The 22,214-nt window shown below is 40.7% G+C and overlaps 1 protein-coding gene across 1 annotated transcript; it reads right to left on the reverse strand.

Annotated features, from left to right (window-relative positions):
• Positions 1-1,003: 1,003 nt before the first annotated feature.
• Positions 1,004-21,485, reverse strand: FBXO47 (F-box protein 47). The gene is made up of 10 exons (XM_060780780.2): positions 21,305-21,485; positions 19,669-19,839; positions 12,338-12,414; positions 12,140-12,217; positions 11,131-11,239; positions 10,652-10,828; positions 9,697-9,843; positions 8,170-8,312; positions 3,975-4,134; positions 1,004-1,449 (listed from the first exon to the last, which is right to left on the reverse strand). Exons 1-10 carry the CDS (start codon positions 21,483-21,485, stop codon positions 1,340-1,342), a joined length of 1,353 nt encoding a protein of 450 aa, XP_060636763.2. The 3' UTR covers positions 1,004-1,339.
• Positions 21,486-22,214: the final 729 nt, after the last annotated feature.

Raw genomic sequence — 22,214 nt, forward strand, 5'->3', positions numbered from 1 at the left:
ATTCGATAGACCTTCCAACCTGACACCATGGTATGCAGAAAATGTAGAAATTCCTAGAGAAGACTTATTTATCAGATGCAGGTAGGTGAAACTACAAGTTTGGGAATCATACTACCATCCTAAATTAATTACTTGAATGGAAGAGATCCTGCATCAGATCTGCCATGTTGTTTTCTCCCAGAACAAAGCTGATGATTCTTAATTTTCTCTGCCTGCCACTAAACTGGATCAACATTTCCACAGTTACCAAATTACCATATTTATTATTTTTCAGCCATGTAATAACCCCATCCCATCCTTCAGATATATTGATAATTGCTAATGATTGAAGCCCCCCATCTCATGGTCAAATCTCAGAACTAGGCGAGGATGGATACACTGCTTTCCAGCCCTAGCGCTGGTTAAATTGTGTATGTTATGAGGGAAGCCTGGCACTATGCAAAATGAAACCAAGAAAAGAAATCAACCCTTTTAACCCATTCTGGCTTAGGAAATACTGATTTCTGTGCCATCTACTTTTGATTGCTCTACCTCCACCAGGGGGCCCCTGGTAGCGCAGCACCTACTGAGCTGTTGAACTTGCTGACTGAAAGATCAGCAGTTCAAATCCGGGGAGCGGGATGAGCTCCCATTGTTAGCCTCAGCTTCTGCCAACCTAGTAGTTCGAAAACATGCAATTGTGAGTAGATCAATAGGTACTGCTTCTGCGGGAAGGTAATGGTGCTCCATGCAGTCATGCTGGCCACATGACCTTGGAGGCATCTATGGACAACACCAGCTCTTCGGCTTAGAAATGGAAATGAGCACCACCCCCCAGAGTCAGACACTACTAGACTTAATGTCAGGAGAAACCTTTACCTTTATACCTATCTGTTAGTAAATAACTATCATGAATTCTCTCAGTACTTCTTATTAATTTCAGTAACAGTGTGTTGCAATATCATAAAACTCTGTGCAACTCTAATTTCTACGTGCCTTTGTGTCTTCTTGAATATGAATAATGCACATAAAACAAAAAGTCTTTAATGTGTACTCATTATTTCTCATTTTTGTTTAATGCAATGTTATATAAATAGAAACATTTTAGGCGACATGGTTTATTTACAATTAAAACGTTGATCTCAGCATATATTTTAGTATTAAATATATAATTCCAACTTCACTGAGAATTACAGAAAAGTTGTAACTGAGCAGTAATTTAAAGCCAGAAATATATTTTGGAGTCATTTTGAGTATGGTAGGCGAGAGTACTGGCACCATGAGAGAAAGAGGAAAAATAAGAGCAAAAGGAGTTTGTTTAACTGCTGATGGAGAGTTACTTTCCAAACTCCAAATATTTTCACAAGCTGTTGTCTATGGTTAGATAGAGGATTTCTTTGTGAAAATTTGCTTGTGCATTCACAAGATGGAATAGATTTAAGAAGCTGCTGTCTTCCTCTTCATGCACCCCTAAGCAAAAATAAGTAACAGGTTAAAAGAAGCACGTTCCTTTTCAAATGTGGAAATCAGGCTCTGCCTCACTCAAAAAAAATCTAAAGTAGTCAACATGGGTCAAACACAAATGTGGCGCTCCATGTCATTTTATGTGGTCCTCCAGATGCTGGACAACAACTCTGGTATTTCACATCATTAAACATAGAGTTGAGGGAGTTATGATACATTAACATCTGAAAGGCCACAGTTTGTACTGTTTAGTCAGGAGAGTGGGGTTTGAATTTAGATACATGGCTTGTGGATATGATGCCTGACTTTAAAATGTCCTTTAACCTTTCCCCAACCTCAGAGCCACAAGTGCTGTTGAGTTGCAATTCCCATTGTCACCAGTCCACATGACAGATAATTGAAAGCATAACTGTTTTTGCAATAACATCTGGAGACTGATAATATAGTTGATCCTCTGTATCCATGGATTCTCTGTCCATGAATTAAATGGCCCCTAAAAGGCAACCATTAGGCTGATGTACCCTTAATGAAAATGACTTTGACACCCCCAAAGTAGTCCTGTCATGAAATTAAAGGGCAGGCTTCCTGTCCAACAGTTAAGATATCATAAGATAGACCTGTGATATCTTCATTATTGAAATGACAGATTCTATGTGATCTCAAAACCTGACCGTCGCAACCTGGCATCATGTTAAACCAAAGAGATTTTGAGAAGCTGGAGATCAGAGAGCTCTGAAATTATGTCCACCCTTTTCTTTGTGTGGTACCTTCAGACAAGCATTTATGACAGGACCTTGAGAGGCCCTTTGGAACACTACAGATGCCACATTTCAGGGCTCCAATCAAAAATGCTCCAGTGCCAGACAGAGAAAGTAGTTTGGGATGGGCGTTGCCATTCATAATGAAGGTTTTTTTAAATTTAATTTTTATTTAGAATAAAATAGATACAAGAAAAGAGAGAGATAATTTTCCTTAACATTCATAATTAAGTTTGACAATGCTGCAGGTTTTCAGCCAGCATCTTAATAGCTTTAATTTGTTATGCACAAATCCCATTTAATCTTCATTTTTTCCTTTATTCATCTTCTGATTCTGTTACATATTGACTGTTTTGGTTGCATTTTTGCAAACAGGTGGAAAGCCAGTAGCCGTGCTATACATGCTCATAGTGATTTATAACTATGCTGTCTTTCATTTGTAATATGAAGCGTGACATTTAGAGAATTGCAATTATAAAAGGATTCTTAATCCAGATGTTCAACGAGCTTAAGGAAGGAAATCGTTCCTGTTTAATGCATGTTCCCCAAGAATCCACATAATATTCACTACTACATTTCTATTGAGATCCTGGATATAATTTTTTGTATTATGAGTTTGCTTTATAAATAATATAGGAAATAAATTTAATAAGGAGAAGATTAAATCATAAATATGAGAAATAAAAGGGCAGTAGGGGACAAGTAAACTGTCTGAAGTCTAAGCCAGATACTACACAAATACTTGTTTGAATTTCTGGATTTTATAAAAGTAGAACAGTAGCTGGGGAATGAGGCTGGAGAGGTCAAGATTAGGATCATTTCAGACTAGGAGCCATTTAAAAAGTTTTTATCTTATAGCACTCATTAATATAATCCACCAGAAGCTTTTACTTCTCAATAGTAATTCAACTGTCCCAATTTGTCAGGATCAGTCCTGACTGATTCTCTGTCATCCCACTTTTAAAATTGCTTTGAAAATGTCCATGTTTCTTTCTCCTTTGCCTCTTTGTCGTAACCTTACATGAATTGCTGCAACCTGGCTTCAAAGTGCCAATTAACTCAATTAACTTAGTAGAAAGGGAAGAAGAATGGGTAGAATCATACCTTTCTATGTAGCAAAAGGAAACTGTTGCAGCCTCTCATAGCTTGCGTGACCTTCCTCATTAACAATTTTTGCCATCATGACCACACACTGGTGTTGCTGAACCAAATGTGTCTCCATTTTCATCAGTAAAATGTTGGAGGGTATGCATATGCTTTTATTTGGGTGGATACTAATCAAGACCATGGCACAAAGGGAAATAATGAAACTACTGCCCCTAATTCATGGTAGTTCCAATCTTAATCCTTGTCCCTTTGGTTGATACTTGCTCATCCCCTCCTCCCACAACACACACAGAAAAGGAAAGGGATTATAAATTCTATGTTTATCATCTAGGTTTGCTCTACCTTAAATAAACTGTTCCAATAAATGCAGGAAATACTTTAATGGAACAGTATATATGCTCAAAGGTGTTGGAGATACTAGCATTTTTTTGAAAATGCAAAGGAAGAATTTAAAGCCCCAGGGGAAGATATTTTGTTGAAATCTGTTGGGACTCGATCCATTCAGTTAAAATATTTCCTGCATCTGTTAGTTAGAACGTCTTATTTGATGACAGAGAATAAATAGCACTTGCATGTAGAAGCAGCACCAAGGCAAACTGACATCTTTAAGAAAGTTAGATGATAGCAATGAGCAAGGGATAGTAATTCTACTACTGCATTTCTTACCTGATATCACTGACTGTAGCGCGTCCATGATAATCTGTGCAAAAGCATTCTCTACACTTTGCAAGAAGTTGTTTCTTTCAGTTAGGGTACTGAAAACCTTGCAGACTTTCTGCATCATTTTTACAGCCCAGTCCATGCAATAGAGGTCTTTCTCACACACCTGGGGCAAAAAGTAGGAAATAATCATAAATTGATGTTGCAGTGTTGTTGTGGTCAACAGTTAGATGCCTTTATTCCCCTCCTTCCACTTCTTTGCACTCACACCATTACATGTCACAAGACCCAACATTTACATAATAATAATAATAATAATAATAATAATAATAATAATATAATAAACCCTCCAGTGATCAAGCTGGCTATTGTACAGGGCTCTGACATTGCTTTCTTAACTTGCTTGTCATTTAATGTTTACTCATGTTCCTCTGCAGTGGGTTGTGGGTTATCTATGCTACATAAGCACCTTGCCGTGGAAATTCAACAGCAAATTAAATACCGTATATTCTGGAATACAAGGCGACTGGGAGTATAAGATGACCCCCCAACTTTTAAAGATAAAATACAGAGGTAGGGATATACTCGGCGTTTAAGACTACCTCCCTCTTGGAAGACTATGCCCCTGCGGCCCCCACCGTTCTCCATTCAAGGACCTTCTTGCTCTCGCCGCTTGCCTCCTCTGAAGGCCACTAGGCTTGCCTAGGCCCAAGGAAGCATCTCCAGATGACTCCTAGCAGCACTGGGCGACGGCGTGCCTTGGATGTGCTCCCAGAGGCATGCTGGGAGCAGTAGTTCCCTGACTCCTACTGCTCCCAGCATGCCTCTGGGAGCACATCCAAGGCATGCTGTCGCCCAGCGCTGCTAGGAGTCGGTATCCAGAGGCACTTCCTTGGGCCTAGGCAAGCCTTCGGAGAAGGTAAGTGGCGAGGGCGGAGGAGGTCCTTGAATGGAGAGCGGAGGGGGCTGCAGGGAAAGCCTGGCGGACCATCACCCCCAGCCGGTCTTCGCGGCAATGCGGCCTGCCACTCCTACTCCCTCCTCCTCCTCCCTCCTCCTCCTCCCTCCCTCATTCCTCAAGCCGCGCCACTAAGGGTGATTTTATTTTTTCTTTTACTTATTATTTTAATTTATACCCAGCATACTAGATGACCCCCGACTTTTCATAAGATTTTCCAGGCTTAAAAAGTTGGAAAATACGGTAATTAGGCTCCAGCTATCCACCAACATTCCGTTTTCCGTTCTTGAGTTGAGAATATAGTAACTGATTTGGAAGATGGTGATCATGCATTTGGACAATGTGGCTAGCCCATCAAAGCTGATGGGAGAAGATCATCACTCCAGTGCTAGTGGTTGTTGCTTCTTCTGGAAAGTTGACATTTATTCACCAAGAGATTTGCAGGATATTTTGGAGGCAACACTGATGAAATTGTTCCAGAAGTTGAGAATGATGTTTGTAAATGTTCCACATTTTGCTTGTGTATAACAAAGTTGGGAGTACAATAGTTTCATAAAAAAGCATCTTGGTACCCCTATTTTTTTTGTTGTGTCAGGAGCGACTTGAGAAACTGCAAGTCGCTTCTGGTGTGAGAGAATTGGCCATCTGCAAGGACGTTGCCCAGGGGACACCCGGATGATTTGATGTTTTTTATCATCCTTGTGGGAGGCTTCTCTCATGTCCCCGCATGAGGAGCTGGAGCTGACAGAGGGAGTTCATCCGCCTCTCCCCGGATTCGAACCTGTGACCTGTTGGTCTTCAGTCCTGCCGGCACAGGGGTTTAACCCACTGCGCCACCAGGTGCTCCATGGTACCCCTATGAATGCCCTCATCATCCAGTTATTTGAAGGATATTCTAGAGAGCATTGCAATTCAGTGCAGGGTACGCCTATGAATGTCCTACACTGAATTGCAGTGCTCTCTCAAATAATTGGATGACCTGATAAATTCATGAACATCTCGCGGACCCCTCCATGATGACAACAGTCTTGGATAGCAATGGCTTCCAAAGTGGAAACAGATGTCAAACAGAGATGTGTTATTGCCCTAACCTTATTTTCCATCTTTATCGCTATGATACTGCACCTTGTTGATGGGAAGCTTCCCACCGGTGGCGGAAATTGAATAGCTCTCAAGCTATTTAAACTCAGTAGACAAGTGGTTCTCAACCTGTGGGTCCCCAGGTGTTTTGGCCTTCAACTCCCAGAAATCCTAACAGCTGGTAAACTGGTTGGGATTTCTGCGAGTTGTAGGCCAAAACACCTGGGGACCCACAGGTTGAGAACCACTGCAGAAGACTGAAGCCAAAACCAAGGTCACAAAAATGTCTGTTAGAGAAGTCCAGTATGCTGATGATAATGTAGTCTGTGTTCATTCAGAAAAAAACCCTACAAGCCATTCTAAACATCTTTGCAGAGGAATAAAAAAAAAACTTCTCACTGAACATCGAGAAAAACAAAGAGCTCTTTCAGCAGGCACCAGCCAATCTCTCTGCAATGTCAGAAATACAGCTTAATGGTGCAACAATAGACAACGTTGACCATTTCCGCTACCTTGGTAGTAAACTCTCAACAAAAATTAACATCAGCACTGAAATACAGCACCGTCTGAGCTCTGCGAGTGCAGCAATGCAAAAGATCTATAACCAGCTTGCAAAAGGTTTGGGGTATATACCCCTTCCTTTCTCCTCAAAAATTCACACATATATCCCTCCAGTGTTAAGGAGAGCTCCCCAAGCACTGGTCACCTTCTAACTGGGATGGCAAATGGGGCATGGATAAATTTTGCTGTTATCTTTGATTGCAGATCTGAGGTTTCCCCCAGCTGCTCCCCTCCAAATGACCCTTCTGGCATTCTGAATGGGGAATGTGAGCAAAGCAGGTGGGGGAGGGCAGAAGGGAGCGAATCACATTGTTATCTTCAAGCTCAGAAAACATAATCCTTACAATGGGGTCTGCAAAGTGGGTCAGTCAGTATAATAATAATTATTATTTCCACTTAGCAGACAGGATATTGAGGATATGAGAGAAAGAGGCTGGTCTAAGGTTATCTAGTGAACAAGAGCAGCCCAAGCTCTCTGACTGTCTAAGGATGAGATGTGAAACACAATGTCCCATCATTTGAAGAGGAAGGTGCAGGGCAGTGATGTCCACTAACAGAAGGAAGTAGTAGGCACTGTAATGGCATCACCAGCACCACAAAGCCCCAAACAGACACTGTGGAGGTGGCTGCGGTCACACGCCCTTTCTTCTTAGGAGAAAGGTGCTGATTGTAAATGCTATTGATTGTAACACGCAGCCTAATTTCAGTATCATCACTACCAAAAATATGTAAGATACACCTGCAATTCTAAGATGCACCCCACTTTTAGAGATATTTATATGGGAAAAAGTGTGCCTTAGAATAAAAGAAATACAGTACATTGTTATCCAAGATAAAAGTTAGATGAAACACATTTTGATTTGATACTCGCAAGCCCAAAGGGTAAAACCAACCATTAAGGGCATAAGAAGAAGAGAGCAAAATCTAAATGAACTATTTATTCAAGAATAATTACACAGTCTTAAAATAAAACGTTTCCCCAATTCTCCATCTAAAGCAATATACAACACTATTCTGCATGCTGCCATAGAAACATTCTAAGGCAAGATAATTAGTTTGCAGGGTTCTCAGAGATGCTATAAAATTGTCTTCTTTAAAAAACATTTTATGGAAACCTTATTAATTTGAGCAATTTGCCCAAAAACCAAATTAGGTATGAAATTAATTATGTGATTGTGCTTAATGTGTGTACATTTTTTCTTCGAAATAACTGTGAGATATGTTATGGGGATGAGCAAGATTCAGATATTCGAGCATAATAAGGTGGGGGCTAGCACCCCCTCCATGCAATTCATCTGATGACGATCCTCTGCTACCACAAAACAACTGTTAACCCATTGAAGCCAACTGTAGCTTTCCTTCAAGCCAAATAGCTGCTGGTGAGGATTAATTGAAAGTGTAAATGAGGGGGAAGCATTAACCCTTTTATCTGCAAGCTATAATCTTGGTCCTGATTGCATTCCCTCTCTACATAGCTTTTGTTTAAAATAAAATTTGTCAAACACACTCAAATCCACAAAAGTTAATATCACATCTAATTTCACGTTCTGGTGGGAAAAATAAGATGCCCCATCAAAAGTAAACATCTTAGTGTTTACTTACCAAAGCCAGGAAAACCACCAATCTTGCCAGTTCAATAGCTCGGCCATTCACAGCTTTGCTAGCCATAAAAGTGAAGCAGATATTGTTTCCACACAAGATAAGAAGTCGGGCGCTGTTCTCCAAAAGCCATTCTCGAGGAACTACTATAAAAATATGGCAAGATTCTATGTGTATGATTTCATTTTTAAAAGTTATTTGCTACTTTTGCAAATCTCATTCCCTCTAGGTACCAAACAGAATCCCAGTCAACAGATGAAACAAGTTTAAAAATCAAACAAATAAATGCACTATAATTGGAATTCGGGTGCTTGAAGTGTTGAACTTTTTCTCCTGTGAAGGATTATCCCTGTCTTCTGACAGAGTGAGAGGGTTGGTTCAAATTCTGAGTATTGTGAAAAAGCATTTTTATTGAATTTTTTTATGATGGAGAGATGTATAAAGGTTTTGGCCTCATGAGCCCCCCCCCCCCCGCCTAAAACCCCCCAGCAACAACAACTAGGTGCTATCAAAGAACAACAAAGGGAGGTTGTTGTAGGTTTTTCGGGCTATATGGCCATGTTCTAGAAGCATTCTCTCCTGACATTTCTCCTGTATCTATGGCAGGCATCCTCACAACCTCTGAGGATGCTTACCATAGATGCAACTGAAACAACCGGCTGTGAAAGCCTTCGACAATACATTGAACAAAGGGAGCGTTTCATCATCCTTACTCTCATGTTCCATGTACCAGACAGATAACACTATGTAACATGGTTTTTGTTCCTGGGTTATAAATGCCATTTCCTAATTGGTTCCATCATAAAAACACAGAAAAAGCTTATTAAACTGCAAAAAAATGTTTTGTGGGACATCCTGCAGTACATTTTGCTATAGTTTTTCAATGAATATCTCATCGAGTCTCAACCAATTTGATATAATAATAATAATAATAATAATAATAATAATAATAATAACTTTATTCTTGTATTCCCACCACCATCTCCCAGAAGGGACTTGGGGCGGCTTACACATGGCACAAGGTGCCTAAAAACAGAATATAAAATGAAACACAGTTTAAAATACAACTAAAATAAATCATATACGCATATAAAACAACAACTAAAACTCAATTAAAACAGCACTCATCAACCAATGGTGGTTTTGTGGCAGTCACAAAAATGAAGTTTCTGGAGTATAGCAACTTTCAAAGTAATGACCACAGGATTAAACAGGAAATAACACTTTCAAACCAGGTACAGGATTTTTTTCCATTTTTGTTACACAGTGTAATTTCCATACCAGCAAAAAGTATAATTTGACACACCTGAAGGTGAGCTAGGGCAGTGATTCTCAATCTTTAATTTACTTGATGGTTTGAGATCCAGTTTAGGGGTCACAGAGTGGGTACTATGTCATACACAGTGCTATCCCTTCTGTGCAGCTCAGCATCTACCTGTGAGGCCTGCTACCTTACACCACCAAATAGTAAATCTGGCTTTTTGGGAACAATCAGTACTAGTTGCATAAAGAATAAAAGTAGCCTTGTACCTGAAAGTTCATCCACCAGACTTATGACATCATCTGCTGTCCACTCTTTTGCTTCTATATCATAAAGTAGTTTAATAGCATCTGCCAGTCCTTTCAAACTTGTTTCGTCAGTTGGACCATCAATCATTTTATGCCAAATGACATGCCCTGTAGTGTAGTATTATAAGGTTATTGAATGGAGATTCCACTTGAACATCACAAAGAACTTCCTGACTGTAAGAGCTGTTCAGCAATGGAACTCTCTGCCTTGGGGTGTGGTGGAAGCTCCTTTGGAAGCTTTTAAGCAGAGGATGGATGACTATCTGTTAGGGATATTTTGTGCCTGGCAGGGGGTTGGACTAGAAGGCCCGAGTAGTCTCTTCCAACTCTTCTGTTCTATGAGTTTATGAATTAACTTTGTTCAAAAGCTACCAGTATCCCTTTCCCATTCCATGAAGTGCCCTGCTTTCAGATGTGTGACTCCTAGCATTAGTTAATCATTTTTTCTGTAAGCTCAAAGTGGAGTCGAAATTTATTTTCCATGCTAAGTGGTCATCTCACTTTTTTTTGTCGTGTCAGGAGTGACTTGAGAAACTGCAAGTCACTTCTGGTGTGAGAGAATTGGCCATCTGCAAGGACGTTGCCCAGGGGACGCCGGGATGATTTGATGTTTTTATCATCCTTGTGGGAGGCTTCTCTCATGTTCCCACATGAGGAGCTGGAGTTGATAGAGGGAGCTCATCCGCCTCTCCCTGGATTCAAACCTCTCACTGAATTCATCTCACTGAATGCCATTCTATACTGGAAATGTGCCATAGCAGCTCTAAGGAGGTTTCTGAACTATTCAATTGTGTTTATTTAGAAATCAATGCTTGGAGTCTTCTAATCACAGCTCTTCTAGCAATTTTAGAGACAGAAGTCACAGATCGCTCTCCGTCTGTTTCTATTTATGCCTTAATTCATTAAAATAGCTTACCATCCAGACTACAGGCCGGCCCAAATATTATATACAGTAGCCGGGCTTGATTTACCATTGGCCATGGCTTCAAAATACGTGACAGCCAAAATGCAGAATCACCATGATGGATCCAATGGTTCAGAAGAACATTCCGGCAAAATATCCTTATCCTCAGCTCCAACTTTCGAGCACTTCCTAGGGCAAATCATAATATTACATAAGAATCAATTTGAATGCAGAGCAGCCTACAGTTCGAATATGACATAGTGTCATGGAAAATAAGCTGTTGGAATGGGCACTTCTTAAAATTTACAATCTCATTCTTAACGCCTATACTTCAAAGTAAGGACACTGCAGGATATGCATTTTAAAATATTTCTGCATGGCCTTTCAGCCCACAAGAGCTCCTAAATCAATGGACAAATAAAAAACAGTCAAAACAATACAAATAACAAAGAAATTGAAATTAACCCTGTGCTGCCTAACATACTATTTACCAGGTTTGCTGCTGACAACTGTCTGTACTCTGCGAGCTAAATTGCTCATATCACAAAGGAAATTGTAAACCCGATGACATTCTAGTTCATCCCAGCCAGCTGTTAAGGTCTGAAAAATAAAAATTAAGATAATATAGACATAACTATCAACAAGTTACTCTGTGAGACTTGTGTATATTTTTTTCAGTGCATTTTATCATGTGTCTTAATAGTCAGGGATGAGTAGCAGAAGATGAGAGAAGACCTGGGAAAGAGAACTAGAAAGAGGTTGCTATTTTGGATGATGCCTTGAATCTTCAAGCCAGCATGATGCTGTCTGGGGAATTGAAGTCAAAAAAGGCAACCTATCCACACTTACGTCAATATCATACCTCCAAAAACACTAATACCTCCAAACACTAAGGGAGAATGATAAAAAAGTAAGGAATTGCCATATCTGCCATATCCAATCAGCCTATTTCTATAGTGCAGTGATTCTGAATCTTTTTTTGACCAGACACCACTTCTTCCAACATTTGTACCAAAAGGGTTATGAATCAGTTTCTGATCAGCTGTAGATTCAGTTTGGCTATTTGGGATGCTGATTCAGGAAAATTGTGCTGAAGAGACCATATCAGCTCTAGTTTCTGATACAGAACATATGCCATCCAGTAGTCGCCATCTGCTCACCAACTTTAATATGCCTTGGCAGTATAAGAGGGTTTTGCGAGACCAGTCGCTCTTGTTGCAATGGTGAGGCTGCGGACCATATTTTAATTCTTGCGGACCACTGATAGTCCATGGACCACAGGTTGGGAACCACTACTCTGTTTTCTCTCCTCCCACTGCCCTTTCCACTGGCATAGATAGTTACTGTGAGGTCACCTACATTGTAGAACTAATGCAGTTTGGTATTTGTCTGGGCTCATTGCAATTCAAGGTAATACTTTGTGTATATGACAAAGTATACAAGATTCAATATTATCCAAAACTCTCAGTATTTAAGGCATCACAAGCTCGTTGTTTTTACCTGTAAAAACACCCCATAACACAGTAGTCCTGAACAGTGCAATGGATCTGTGCAACCATTAAGCTTAAAACAGGAAACCTATAAAATTAGACAAAAGAAATCCCTCAGTGTATTTTGTTCATTAATTAACTGACACAAGAAAATTAATATGCTAATAAATTCAATGCCTTTTTTAAGAACATGCAATTCACTGCTTACTTCTGCAAATATCTTTTGTATGTATTTCAATCTCTCCTTTGTAGGAAGCAGAAAGGTACACCTTTTCAGTAACAGGCCTAAAAAGGAAGAGAAGCACACAACAATATTTTAAACAAAATATTTTAAGGATCGTTACTAAAAGATCCTGTAATGAATTATGAAATGGAAGCAAAACTTTACATTGTTTTAGAGAAAAGCTTTCCAAACTGTTATTTTGAGACATACTATACTAGTGTGTTGCCTGTAGTCCCTAGGATTATATGAAATATATGTATTATACATTATATATATATATATATAGAGAGAGAGAGAGAGAGAGAGAGAGAGAAAATCTGATAAGGGTTTGGTTTAACCTATGATTTGTCAGTAAAACTGAATTATTGTGTCACAAAAGGATGCACGTCTAAAATGTGTGTCACCAACATAAAAATTTTTGAAAGTTCTTCTTTAAGATGATAGCTATTCTCTTCTTTTAAATCCCAGTAGATTTGTTTTTCCAGAAAATTATTTTCTTCCTTGTTACTTTCTCCTCTCCTGCCACCAGATTCAATTATAAGCTAATGGTACTGCTCACTGAAAATCTGTGCCCCCCCTTCCTCTACTTGTTGCTTCTATCACAAAATCAAAGACTTCTAAGAAACATCCATGTTGCCCGTATTATATATAGCATATACAATGAACAGTACTATATACATGTCTAGTATTTTCGTTACTAGTTGAAGTGTCTTTACTTAAATGAATGCTTAAAGGTAATTCACGTGATCTTGACAAAGTCAAACTGCTCCAAGTTAAATGAGTTATACAGCAATCTGTAAAGGAGAAATGTTGTAATGCCTACGCCAAATTCAGCTTTTCTTGTTCTGAGGCTTGCACATCAAAACATCTTAGATATAATTGTTTTGAAAAGGTCACATATGTAAGATTTGGAACTTGCAAGAAAGATTGCATCATTCTTAAAAATGACATTTGCTAAGCAATAGTATTAAAAAGGAACATAAATGAATTTGAAAATGCTGTTGAAAAAATAGTGTTATTCTTGTTTTTCAGAGATGGCAGAAGTCCACCCCCCCCCCCCCCAAATGATGTAGGAAGAGAAATTATTACAGATTGTATAACATAGCACACAAAAAGGAAGTGACAAGAGTTGGTTTCTCATGTTGTAAAATTTTAAACTGTTTGTGGTAGGAAAAAATGCCCAAGTCAATGGAAAATTACTGTTTCTTTAATGATCTGGATAAACACTGCATTGTCTGGGAAAACTGGCAGTGAATTATCAGTGTGGATAATAAAAATATATATTTGGGGATGCTGGCAAAGAAAATGCAAAATAGGCTCTGAAGGGTAAAAATGAGAAAACATGTCTATTTACTTAGCCACTGAAACAAAGCTAGTGTAATATAATGGCTACAGTACTGGACCTCCAACAGAGACACTTGAGCTGACTAGTTAAAGTCAATGAGTGACCATGTTGTTCTTCCAATAGAAGGCAAGACGTTTTGCTGTAGCACTGCTACATTGTAAGGAATCTAAATTGTCTTGCAACCTATCTCTTACCTTAGTATTACCCACGTGCCAGAATACACTAAGTGCTCCGAATGCCTTTGACCCATGTGCTTTTATTTATTTCGTGTCAAATCATTGGATAAATAAATAAGTATAAAAACATAAAGGGAGCACAAGCAGCTAAATAATTTTTGACTAAAAATGGGCAGCAATGACTGCATTGTCTGTAGCTTTAACAGTTCTTCCTCTGTGCATAAGGCAGGACATTGTGGGCAAGCATATAGATGATGAGTTGTTTGTTCTGCTGCACAATTGCACAAAGTGGAGGATTCTTCTAGGTCTGTGGTTCTCAACTTGTGGGTCCCCAGATGTTTTGGTCTACAACTCCCAGAAATCCCAGCCAGTTTACCAGCTATTAGTATTTCTGGGAGTTTAAGGTGAAAACATCTGGGAACCTAGGTAATGCCATTTTGCCAGATTGTCTATTGATCTGCTAATTCCCCTTCTGTTTAGGGACTTCCAAGTTGCCCATTCTTGGTTTGTCCTTGGAGGAAGATCCTTGTGGGGGATCATCCAGTTGGGATTTCCTGGTTTAGCTGCCCAGAAGGATACCCTTGCTGTTGCTGGGGGAACATTACAAGGACTGGTGATTCTCATTAAGCTTTTCCTTGATTTGAGTCTACTGGGAGGAGGCTGATAGCCATATAGTGGGTGGCTTTCACAGTGTTCAACCTTAGTTCTCTCGCAATTGGCAGAAAATTCTCATCGCACATCAAGGGGGCAATGCCAGCTAGCTTATAAAGTCAAAGGTATTATTGGAGGCTTTCATGTCCGGAATCACTGGGTTGTTGTTGGTTTTTCAGGCTGTATGGCCATGTTCTAGAAGCATTCTCTCCTGACATTTCGCCTGCATCTATGGCAGGCATCCTCGGAGGTTGTGAGGTCACAACCTCTGAGGATGCCTGTCCCAGATGCAGGTGAAATGTCAGGAGAGAATGCTTCTAGACCATGGCCATATAGCCCGAAAAAACTTACAACAACCCAATGATTCCGGCCATGAAAGCCTTCAACAATTCAAAGGTACAGGTTTAACGTAATTGCCCATCTCTGTATTCCATTTCACTCCCACAATTATGCCATTCCATATTTATATCTAAAGCTTGAGTGTTGTATTTCATCACAAAATCAGAGGAACCAACAAATGCATGTGCAAACATAAATAATCTGGCCTCAAAAGGTGGCACAAGATTTTTTTTCCTGCTTTCCTTCCCCCATTTTTTATACTGAAGTCTATTTGAGGAAAGCAGATGTTGAAAGTTTTCAGAAAGAAATTAAGCATCATGCTATTACATCTCTCTTTCAAAATGACCTCTCCTGAAACTCATTTGATGGAATTGAAAGATATAACATGTATTTCTTATGCATATGTGTATAGAGATCACTTGTGCAAATGGGGAATCTTGTTAAAATTTATATTAAGTCCATCTTGTTGACCCCGAGATACTTCTGCAAAACTACATTGACATTAAGCAACTCAAAGCATTATATATGAACCTATTTGCAGGTGGGAGCTAGATTTCAATTATTTACATGATGAAAAGGAAAATATGTCTTCCCCATAACAGATTTATTCAACATTATAGCTTCTGGCGGAATTATAAATCCTGTATGGTATAGTTATCCAGGTAAAATATTCCATACTATTAATTCTAGATATGTAAATAGCAAGGAATTCTTGTAAGATGCCAAAAAAAAGTTTTACTGAACTCCGCTTAAATATTTCCAATTTACATTTTTTTCATATTTATGTTCATTTATTTTATAATTCATTTTATGGAAGAAAAATCCAGCCAAAGGGTAATTTTCAGCTGTCTTCCCATAAATTATAAAATATTTGGTGCTTTACACAGTTTTGCTGAACTTTAGGATGAGAGTTATACTGGATCATTATTTAATGATAATTTTCTTACACTTATGCTGTAGACTGCAAAAGTTTGGCACATAGACCTGTCCTTTCAAGGAATATCAATATGCAAAAGGATCTTGTAGCAGTTTAGAGAATAAGAAAATGAGCTTGGTAGTCTACCTTCCCAGATGCATGAGAGGAAGTGCCTAGGAACAAATCTGTATAGGCCAGGGGTCCTCAAACTAAGGCCCGAGGGCCGGATTCGGCCCCCCAGGTCATTTACCCAGCCCTTGCTCAGGGTCAACCTAAGTCTGAAACGACTTGACAGCACACAGCAACAACAGCAACAATCCTATCTCATCAGCCAAAAGCAGGCCCACACTTCCCATTGAAATACTAATACGTTTATATTTGTTAAAATGGTTCTTCATTTGAATTAAAGTGTGTGTTTTTTTGCACTAGAAATAAGATATGTGCAGTTTGCATAGAAATTCATTCATGCTTTTTTCAAATTATAATCTGGCCCTCCAACAGTTTGAGGGACTTTGACCTGGCCCTCTGTTTAAAAAGTTTGAGGACCCCTGGTATAGGCAGATTGTATGTGTGAATAGCCATAGAAATACAAAAGTTGTGGGTATGGTGATGAGGTGACAAGTTCAGTGTTTAGGATACAAATAGAGGAGGGAAGATGTTGCCCAAGGGCAAGATGAATAGATAGCCATATGGTGGATGGAGTTATTGGAGTGTAGTGTGATGATGGCTGTGAACCAGAAAAGAGATATGATAGACTAACCAAGGGGGCCCTCATGAGGCTGGGATGATAACTAGTGTTAGAATATGTGTAGTGTATCAGGAAATCTTGAACTTGAAGAAATCTTGAACACAGACAATGTTTGCCAAGTTTCTTCATAGGTTCTGTTTAGCTTGCCTATGTTTTGATAAAATATAGGAAATTATAAATAAAGGCATTTTACAATGCTATGGACATCATAGTAGTTAAGGTGGAGTTACAGCTCTATTTTTTTTGTTCTTCATAATAAAAAGTCTAATTTCCCATGTAAGTCTTTGAAACGTAGCTTTATAGCCATTTATTGAGCTATTTATTTATTTATTTATTTATTTGCTATACTTGTATACCGCCGTTTCTCAGCCTAGCCGGCGACTCAACGCGGTTTACAACAACTTATAACAAACAACAGTATACAGTTTAAAAGCATAAAAACACAATCCACAATACATATATCAATAAACAATCCAATTCATCTCTTAACTAAAATCGCGATCCAGTTTCGTCGTCCAAATTGCCAGTCCTTCAATCATTACACTTATTGCACTGAGTTAACCGAACGCCTGCTCGAACATCCAGGTTTTTAGTCTTTTCCGGAATACCATCAATGAGGGGGCTGATCTTACCTCCATGGGGAGGGCGTTCCATAGCCGCGGGGCCACCACAGAAAAGGCCCTGTCTCTCGTCCCCGCCAGCCGCACCTGTGAAGCAGGCGGGATAGAGAGCAGGGCCCCCCCAGAAGATCTTAGGGTCCTGGTGGGCTGATAGGCTGAGATACGTTCGGATAGGTAAGTTGGGCCAGAACCGTTTAGGGCTTTAAAGGCCAACGCCAGCACTTTGAATTGAGCCCGGTAGCAGATCGGCAGCCAGTGGAGCTGGTGCAGCAGAGGAGTTGTATGCTCCCTGCGCTCCGCTCCTGTTAGTATCATGGCTGCCGAGCGTTGGACTAATAGGAGCTTCCGGGCCGTCTTCAAAGGCAACCCCACGTAGAGAGTGTTGCAGTAGTTTAAACGGGATGTAACCAGAGCGTGGACTACCGTGGCCAAGTCAGACTTCCCAAGGTACGGGAGCAGTTGGCGCACGAGTTTTAACTGTGCGAATGCTCCCCTGGTCACCGCTGAAACCTGGGGTTCCAGGCTCAACGATGAGTCCAGGATCACACCCAAACTGCGAACCTGCGTCTTCAGGGGGAGTGCGACCCCATCCAACACAGGCTGTAACCCTATACCCTGTTCGGCCTTACGACTGACCAGGAGTACCTCTGTCTTGTCTGGATTCAATTTCAATTTGTTCGCCCCCATCCAGACCGTCACAGCGGCCAAGCACCGGTTCAGGACCTCGACAGCCTCCTTAGTAGCAGGTGGAAAGGAGTGACAGAGTTGGACATCATCCGCGTACAGATGACATCGCACTCCGAAACGCCGGATGATCTCACCCAGCGGCTTCATGTAGATGTTAAACAACATGGGAGACAGTATTGAACCCTGAGGAACCCCACAAGACAAAGGTTGTGGGGTTGAACAGGAGTCTCCCAGTAACACCTTCTGAGACCGGCCCTCGAGGAATGAGCGGAGCCACTGTAAAACAGTCCCTCCAAGACCCATTCCCGTGAGGCGTCCCAGAAGGATACCGTGGTCGACGGTATCGAAGGCCGCTGAGAGGTCCAGCAGCACCAACAGGGACACACTCCCCCTGTCGAGCTCCCGGCGCAGATCATCCACTAAGGCGACCAAGGCTGTCTCGGTACCATGCCCCGGCCTAAAGCCAGACTGTGCCGGATCCAGATAATCCGTGTCTACCAAGAATGCCTGGAGTTGTGAGGCCACCACACGTTCCAAGACTTTGCCCAAAAAGGGGAGATTGGAAACAGGCCGAAAGTTGACGAATTGAGTGGGGTCCAGTGATGGTTTTTTCAACAGCGGTTTTATTACAGCTTGCTTTAAGCTGGCTGGAATTTTGCCTTCCCGGAGGGAGGCATTAACCACCACCTTCACCCACTCGGCCAATCCCCCTCTGGCCTCCTTCAGAAGCCAGGATGGGCAGGGGTCTAGGATGCATGTGGTAGCTCTCATTCCTCCAAGCACCTTGTCCACATCCTTGGATTGAACCAATTGAAATGAATCCATCAAAACCGGACAAGCAGATGCTCGTGTTACATCCTCAGAGACTGCCGTTAATATGGTGTCCAGACCAGAGCGGATCAAAGCGACTTTGTCTGCAAAGAACTGAGCAAAGGCTTCACAGCGAACTGCCGAGTCATCAGGGCACCCATCCTGGATGGTGGGTTTTAAAAGGCCTCTGACAACTCGGAACAGTTCAGCCGGACGGTTCTTTGCAGACGCAATAGTAGCCGCAAAGAAAGTCTTCTTTGCGGCTTTTATTGCCACGGCATATGCCCTTAGAAAGGACACAAACCGTGTTCGATTTGGCTCACTCGGATTCGAACGCCACACGCTCTCTAGTTCCCTCTTCTTTCGCTTCAACGCTGCCAGCTCCTCAGTGAACCAAGGAGCTGGTTTAGCTCGGCTACTTGAGAGGGGACGTTCTGGAGCGATCCTGTCTATTGCTCTAGCCATCTCCCCATTCCAGAGAGCAACCAGGGCATCGACAGGATCACCAACCGAGGCGGCGGGAAATTCCCCAAGAGCCGTCAGGAATCCATCCGGATCCATAAGCCTCCTGGGGCGGACCAACTTAATGGGCCCTCCACCTCTGCAGAGGTTAGGGGGTGCAGTTAGTCTAAAGCTGACCAGGTGGTGGTCGGTCCATGGCAACGGAGAGATGGATAACTCCTCAACACCGCCACCTTCCTCCCATCCCTGGCAGAAAACCAAGTCCAATGTGTGTCCAGCACTGTGGGTGGGGCCAGATACCTGCTACTAATCTTTGTTCACTATGTGACTCCAAATCTTGTTTTGATTTGTACAGTATGGGAAATTCTGTATTATAGTTTCCTGTTATTTAGCAGGATACAATTTGTAACTATGTTTTCTGCTGTCAACTTAATTGAGGGTTTTGTGTCTTGACTTCTACAATGTTACCTCTTCTGTATCTTTCTGTATTTTAAAAAAAGGAAGTTAAAAGGGTGGGGTAGAAAAATACATGGATAGTTTTGAATAATACATGGATAGTCACCTAAGCATCTGTAGTGCTCTAGAATGGAGAATCCCAACCGGCAGACAGAGAATTCGGAATTATGAAAGTTCTGCACCAAAAGCCTTTTGTTTCCTGTAGGAGTTGAGATGTAATTAATAAGGCGGCTGCCGATAGTCTTTGATACCATGCTTAGCATGCTGATATCCTTCACTGAATAAAAGGAAAAAGAGAAAAGGGAAACCTGTAACAGCCTGGAGATCTCTGTTCTCTAATAGATAGATTTGTTTATTGATTAGTCCACTGATCATATCAACAATAAAAGACAAAGCTACACAGACATATTGACACTAATCACTATCCTAAAACTCCTGTAATAATGTATTGTCAAAAACATTCATGGCTGGAATCACTGGGTTGTTGTAAGTTTTTCGGGCTCTATGGCCATGTTCCGGAAGCATTCTCTCCTGACATTTTGCCTGCATCTGAGGATGCCTGCCATAGATGCATGCGAAGAGAATGCTTCTGGAACATGGTCATACAGCCTGAAAAACCTTACAACAACCTGCTCCTGTAATAGTTAACTAAAATAAATTAAAATACACTAAAACTTGATTAAATAATTACTTTGGTGAAATGGGATTAAATTGCAAGATGAAAGCAAGGAGAGTAGTGACGAGCGTAAAAGAATCAGTCGGAGAATTTAGATACGCAAATTCATCACCATGACAAAGGCCTCCAATTTGTGAGAAAAAGAGATCTCTCAGGTGGGTGGCTTTTATGATAAATTTGACTATGCAGTGGACTAAGTGTAGGACAGTTTGAAAGCAGGACAATGTGGCAATTGGATCCCAGTTGGCTATTCTAACCAAAAGCAGTTATAGATATTGGGATCTAACCCATATAGACAACAATCCAACAAAATCTGCACAATTTCTTTATGGCTGGTGAACCACAGGTGCATGTTCTTTCGTGATAAGGTATTTTTTGAAATCATCCTGTTCTTATCGTAGAATTAAGTTGCTCGAATCTAGCTCTGGTAAAAGCTGTTATCTGTCCCTAGTATGAAATTCACCATAAGGTGCTTTTCTGTGCCAAATGTTGCTTGTTTTTTGCTTTTGGCTAACCAGTGTAGAAATTTGAAGCTGGCCAACAGAGCAATATAGTATGTGTTTGTAAACTGATATCTATTCTCTAACAAAATAAATTAAAATACACTAAAACTTGATTAAATAATTAGATAAAGTGATTATCTGTCACTTTATCTAAGTCGGTATTGGCTCTTGAGAATCAATTTAACCCCAAGTCTGACTCCAGCATACATTCTTCAATATATATCTTAGCTATATTCTCTATATCAGCACATGGGTCAAGTATCTGCATCAAGAGATGTAGCCTTATCCCCTAATGCTACCAGAAAAAAATCTACATTTTCAATAGGACAGCCCTCTCTCCAAAATCCAGTAATTTCCATGCTGACAGACAGCAGAGTTTGAGTGGACACATGCCCAGATGTTTTCTTGTACAAAATGTACAACTCCCACAATCCTCCAGTCAATTCTTCCCTTCTCAACCTGTGCCTTATTGCATATGGACCGGCAACTGATGTGGACGCTGCATAGGACAAATAGGATAAATCTATTGTAGGAGATATACTACACACCTGAAAAACTCTTACCTGGCAGATACTGTAAAACCATGTGAAATATTTCTAAAGGGAGTGTTTTGAAATTCCCAAGGGTTGACTGAGATGAAGACTCTGTGTCTTGAGTACTGCTGACTTTGTTGGAATGACGATAGCTACGTCGATATCTCTGGTTAGGAATTAAGGTATAGTCAGTTCTTAGAGAAGATGTCATCCTTCTTTCTCGCCTCGTAAATCTAGCCTGGGGAAAAACCAATAAAAATAGATAGAAGATGTAAAGATAAGGATATTAAACTCTCAGGGGAGATAAAAGATATATGAACAAATGGACTATGTATACTAATCATTATGTTAATATTGAGGCCCCTTCTATACTGTCAAATAATAGTAAATGTAAAGGTTTCCCCTGACATTAAGTCTAGTTGTGTCCGACTGGAGTTGGTGCTCTTTTCCATTTCTAAGCTGAAGAGCCAGTGTTATCCGTAGACACCTCCTAGATCATGTGGCCAGCATGACTCTATGGTGCGCCGTTACCTTCCCACCAAGGCAGTTCCTATTTATCTACTCAAATTTGCATGTTTTTGAACATGTTTTTGAACTGCTAGATTGGCAGAAGCTGGGCCTAACAGCGGGAGCTCACCCCACTCTCTGGATTCGAACTGCCTACCTTTCAGTCAGCAAGTTCAGTAGCTCAGCGGTTTAACCCACTGCACCACCGGGGAGCCCTTGCCATTTAATACAGATTATCACAGCAGATAATTCACATAATACGATGGATTACATGAGTCTACACTGCCGCATAATCAAATTCAAAGCAGATAACCTGGATTTTATATGACAGTGCAGAAGGGGCCTGAGTTGCTGCAAAAACTCATATGTAGCTTTTAAAAGTCACATTACTAGGGCTAAAAAGGACGGCATGGGTGCATTCCAAGAGGAAGGT

This window comes from Anolis sagrei, chromosome 6 (genome assembly GCF_037176765.1).
Source record: "Anolis sagrei isolate rAnoSag1 chromosome 6, rAnoSag1.mat, whole genome shotgun sequence".
Classification (NCBI taxonomy): Eukaryota; Metazoa; Chordata; class Lepidosauria; order Squamata; family Dactyloidae; genus Anolis; species Anolis sagrei.

Excerpts from the sequence above, each read along its gene's own strand:
- FBXO47 (XM_060780780.2), bottom strand. The coding sequence starts at position 21,485 with ATGACATCTTCTCTAAGAACTGACTATACCTTAATTCCTAACCAGAGA. Across the intron at positions 12,218-12,337 it reads TACAAAAGATATTTGCAGAA|GTTTCCTGTTTTAAGCTTAA; the intron begins GTAAGCAGTGAA and ends CTAATTTTATAG. Across the intron at positions 8,313-9,696 it reads TCTGGTGGATGAACTTTCAG|TAGTTCCTCGAGAATGGCTT; the intron begins GTACAAGGCTAC and ends ATATTTTTATAG.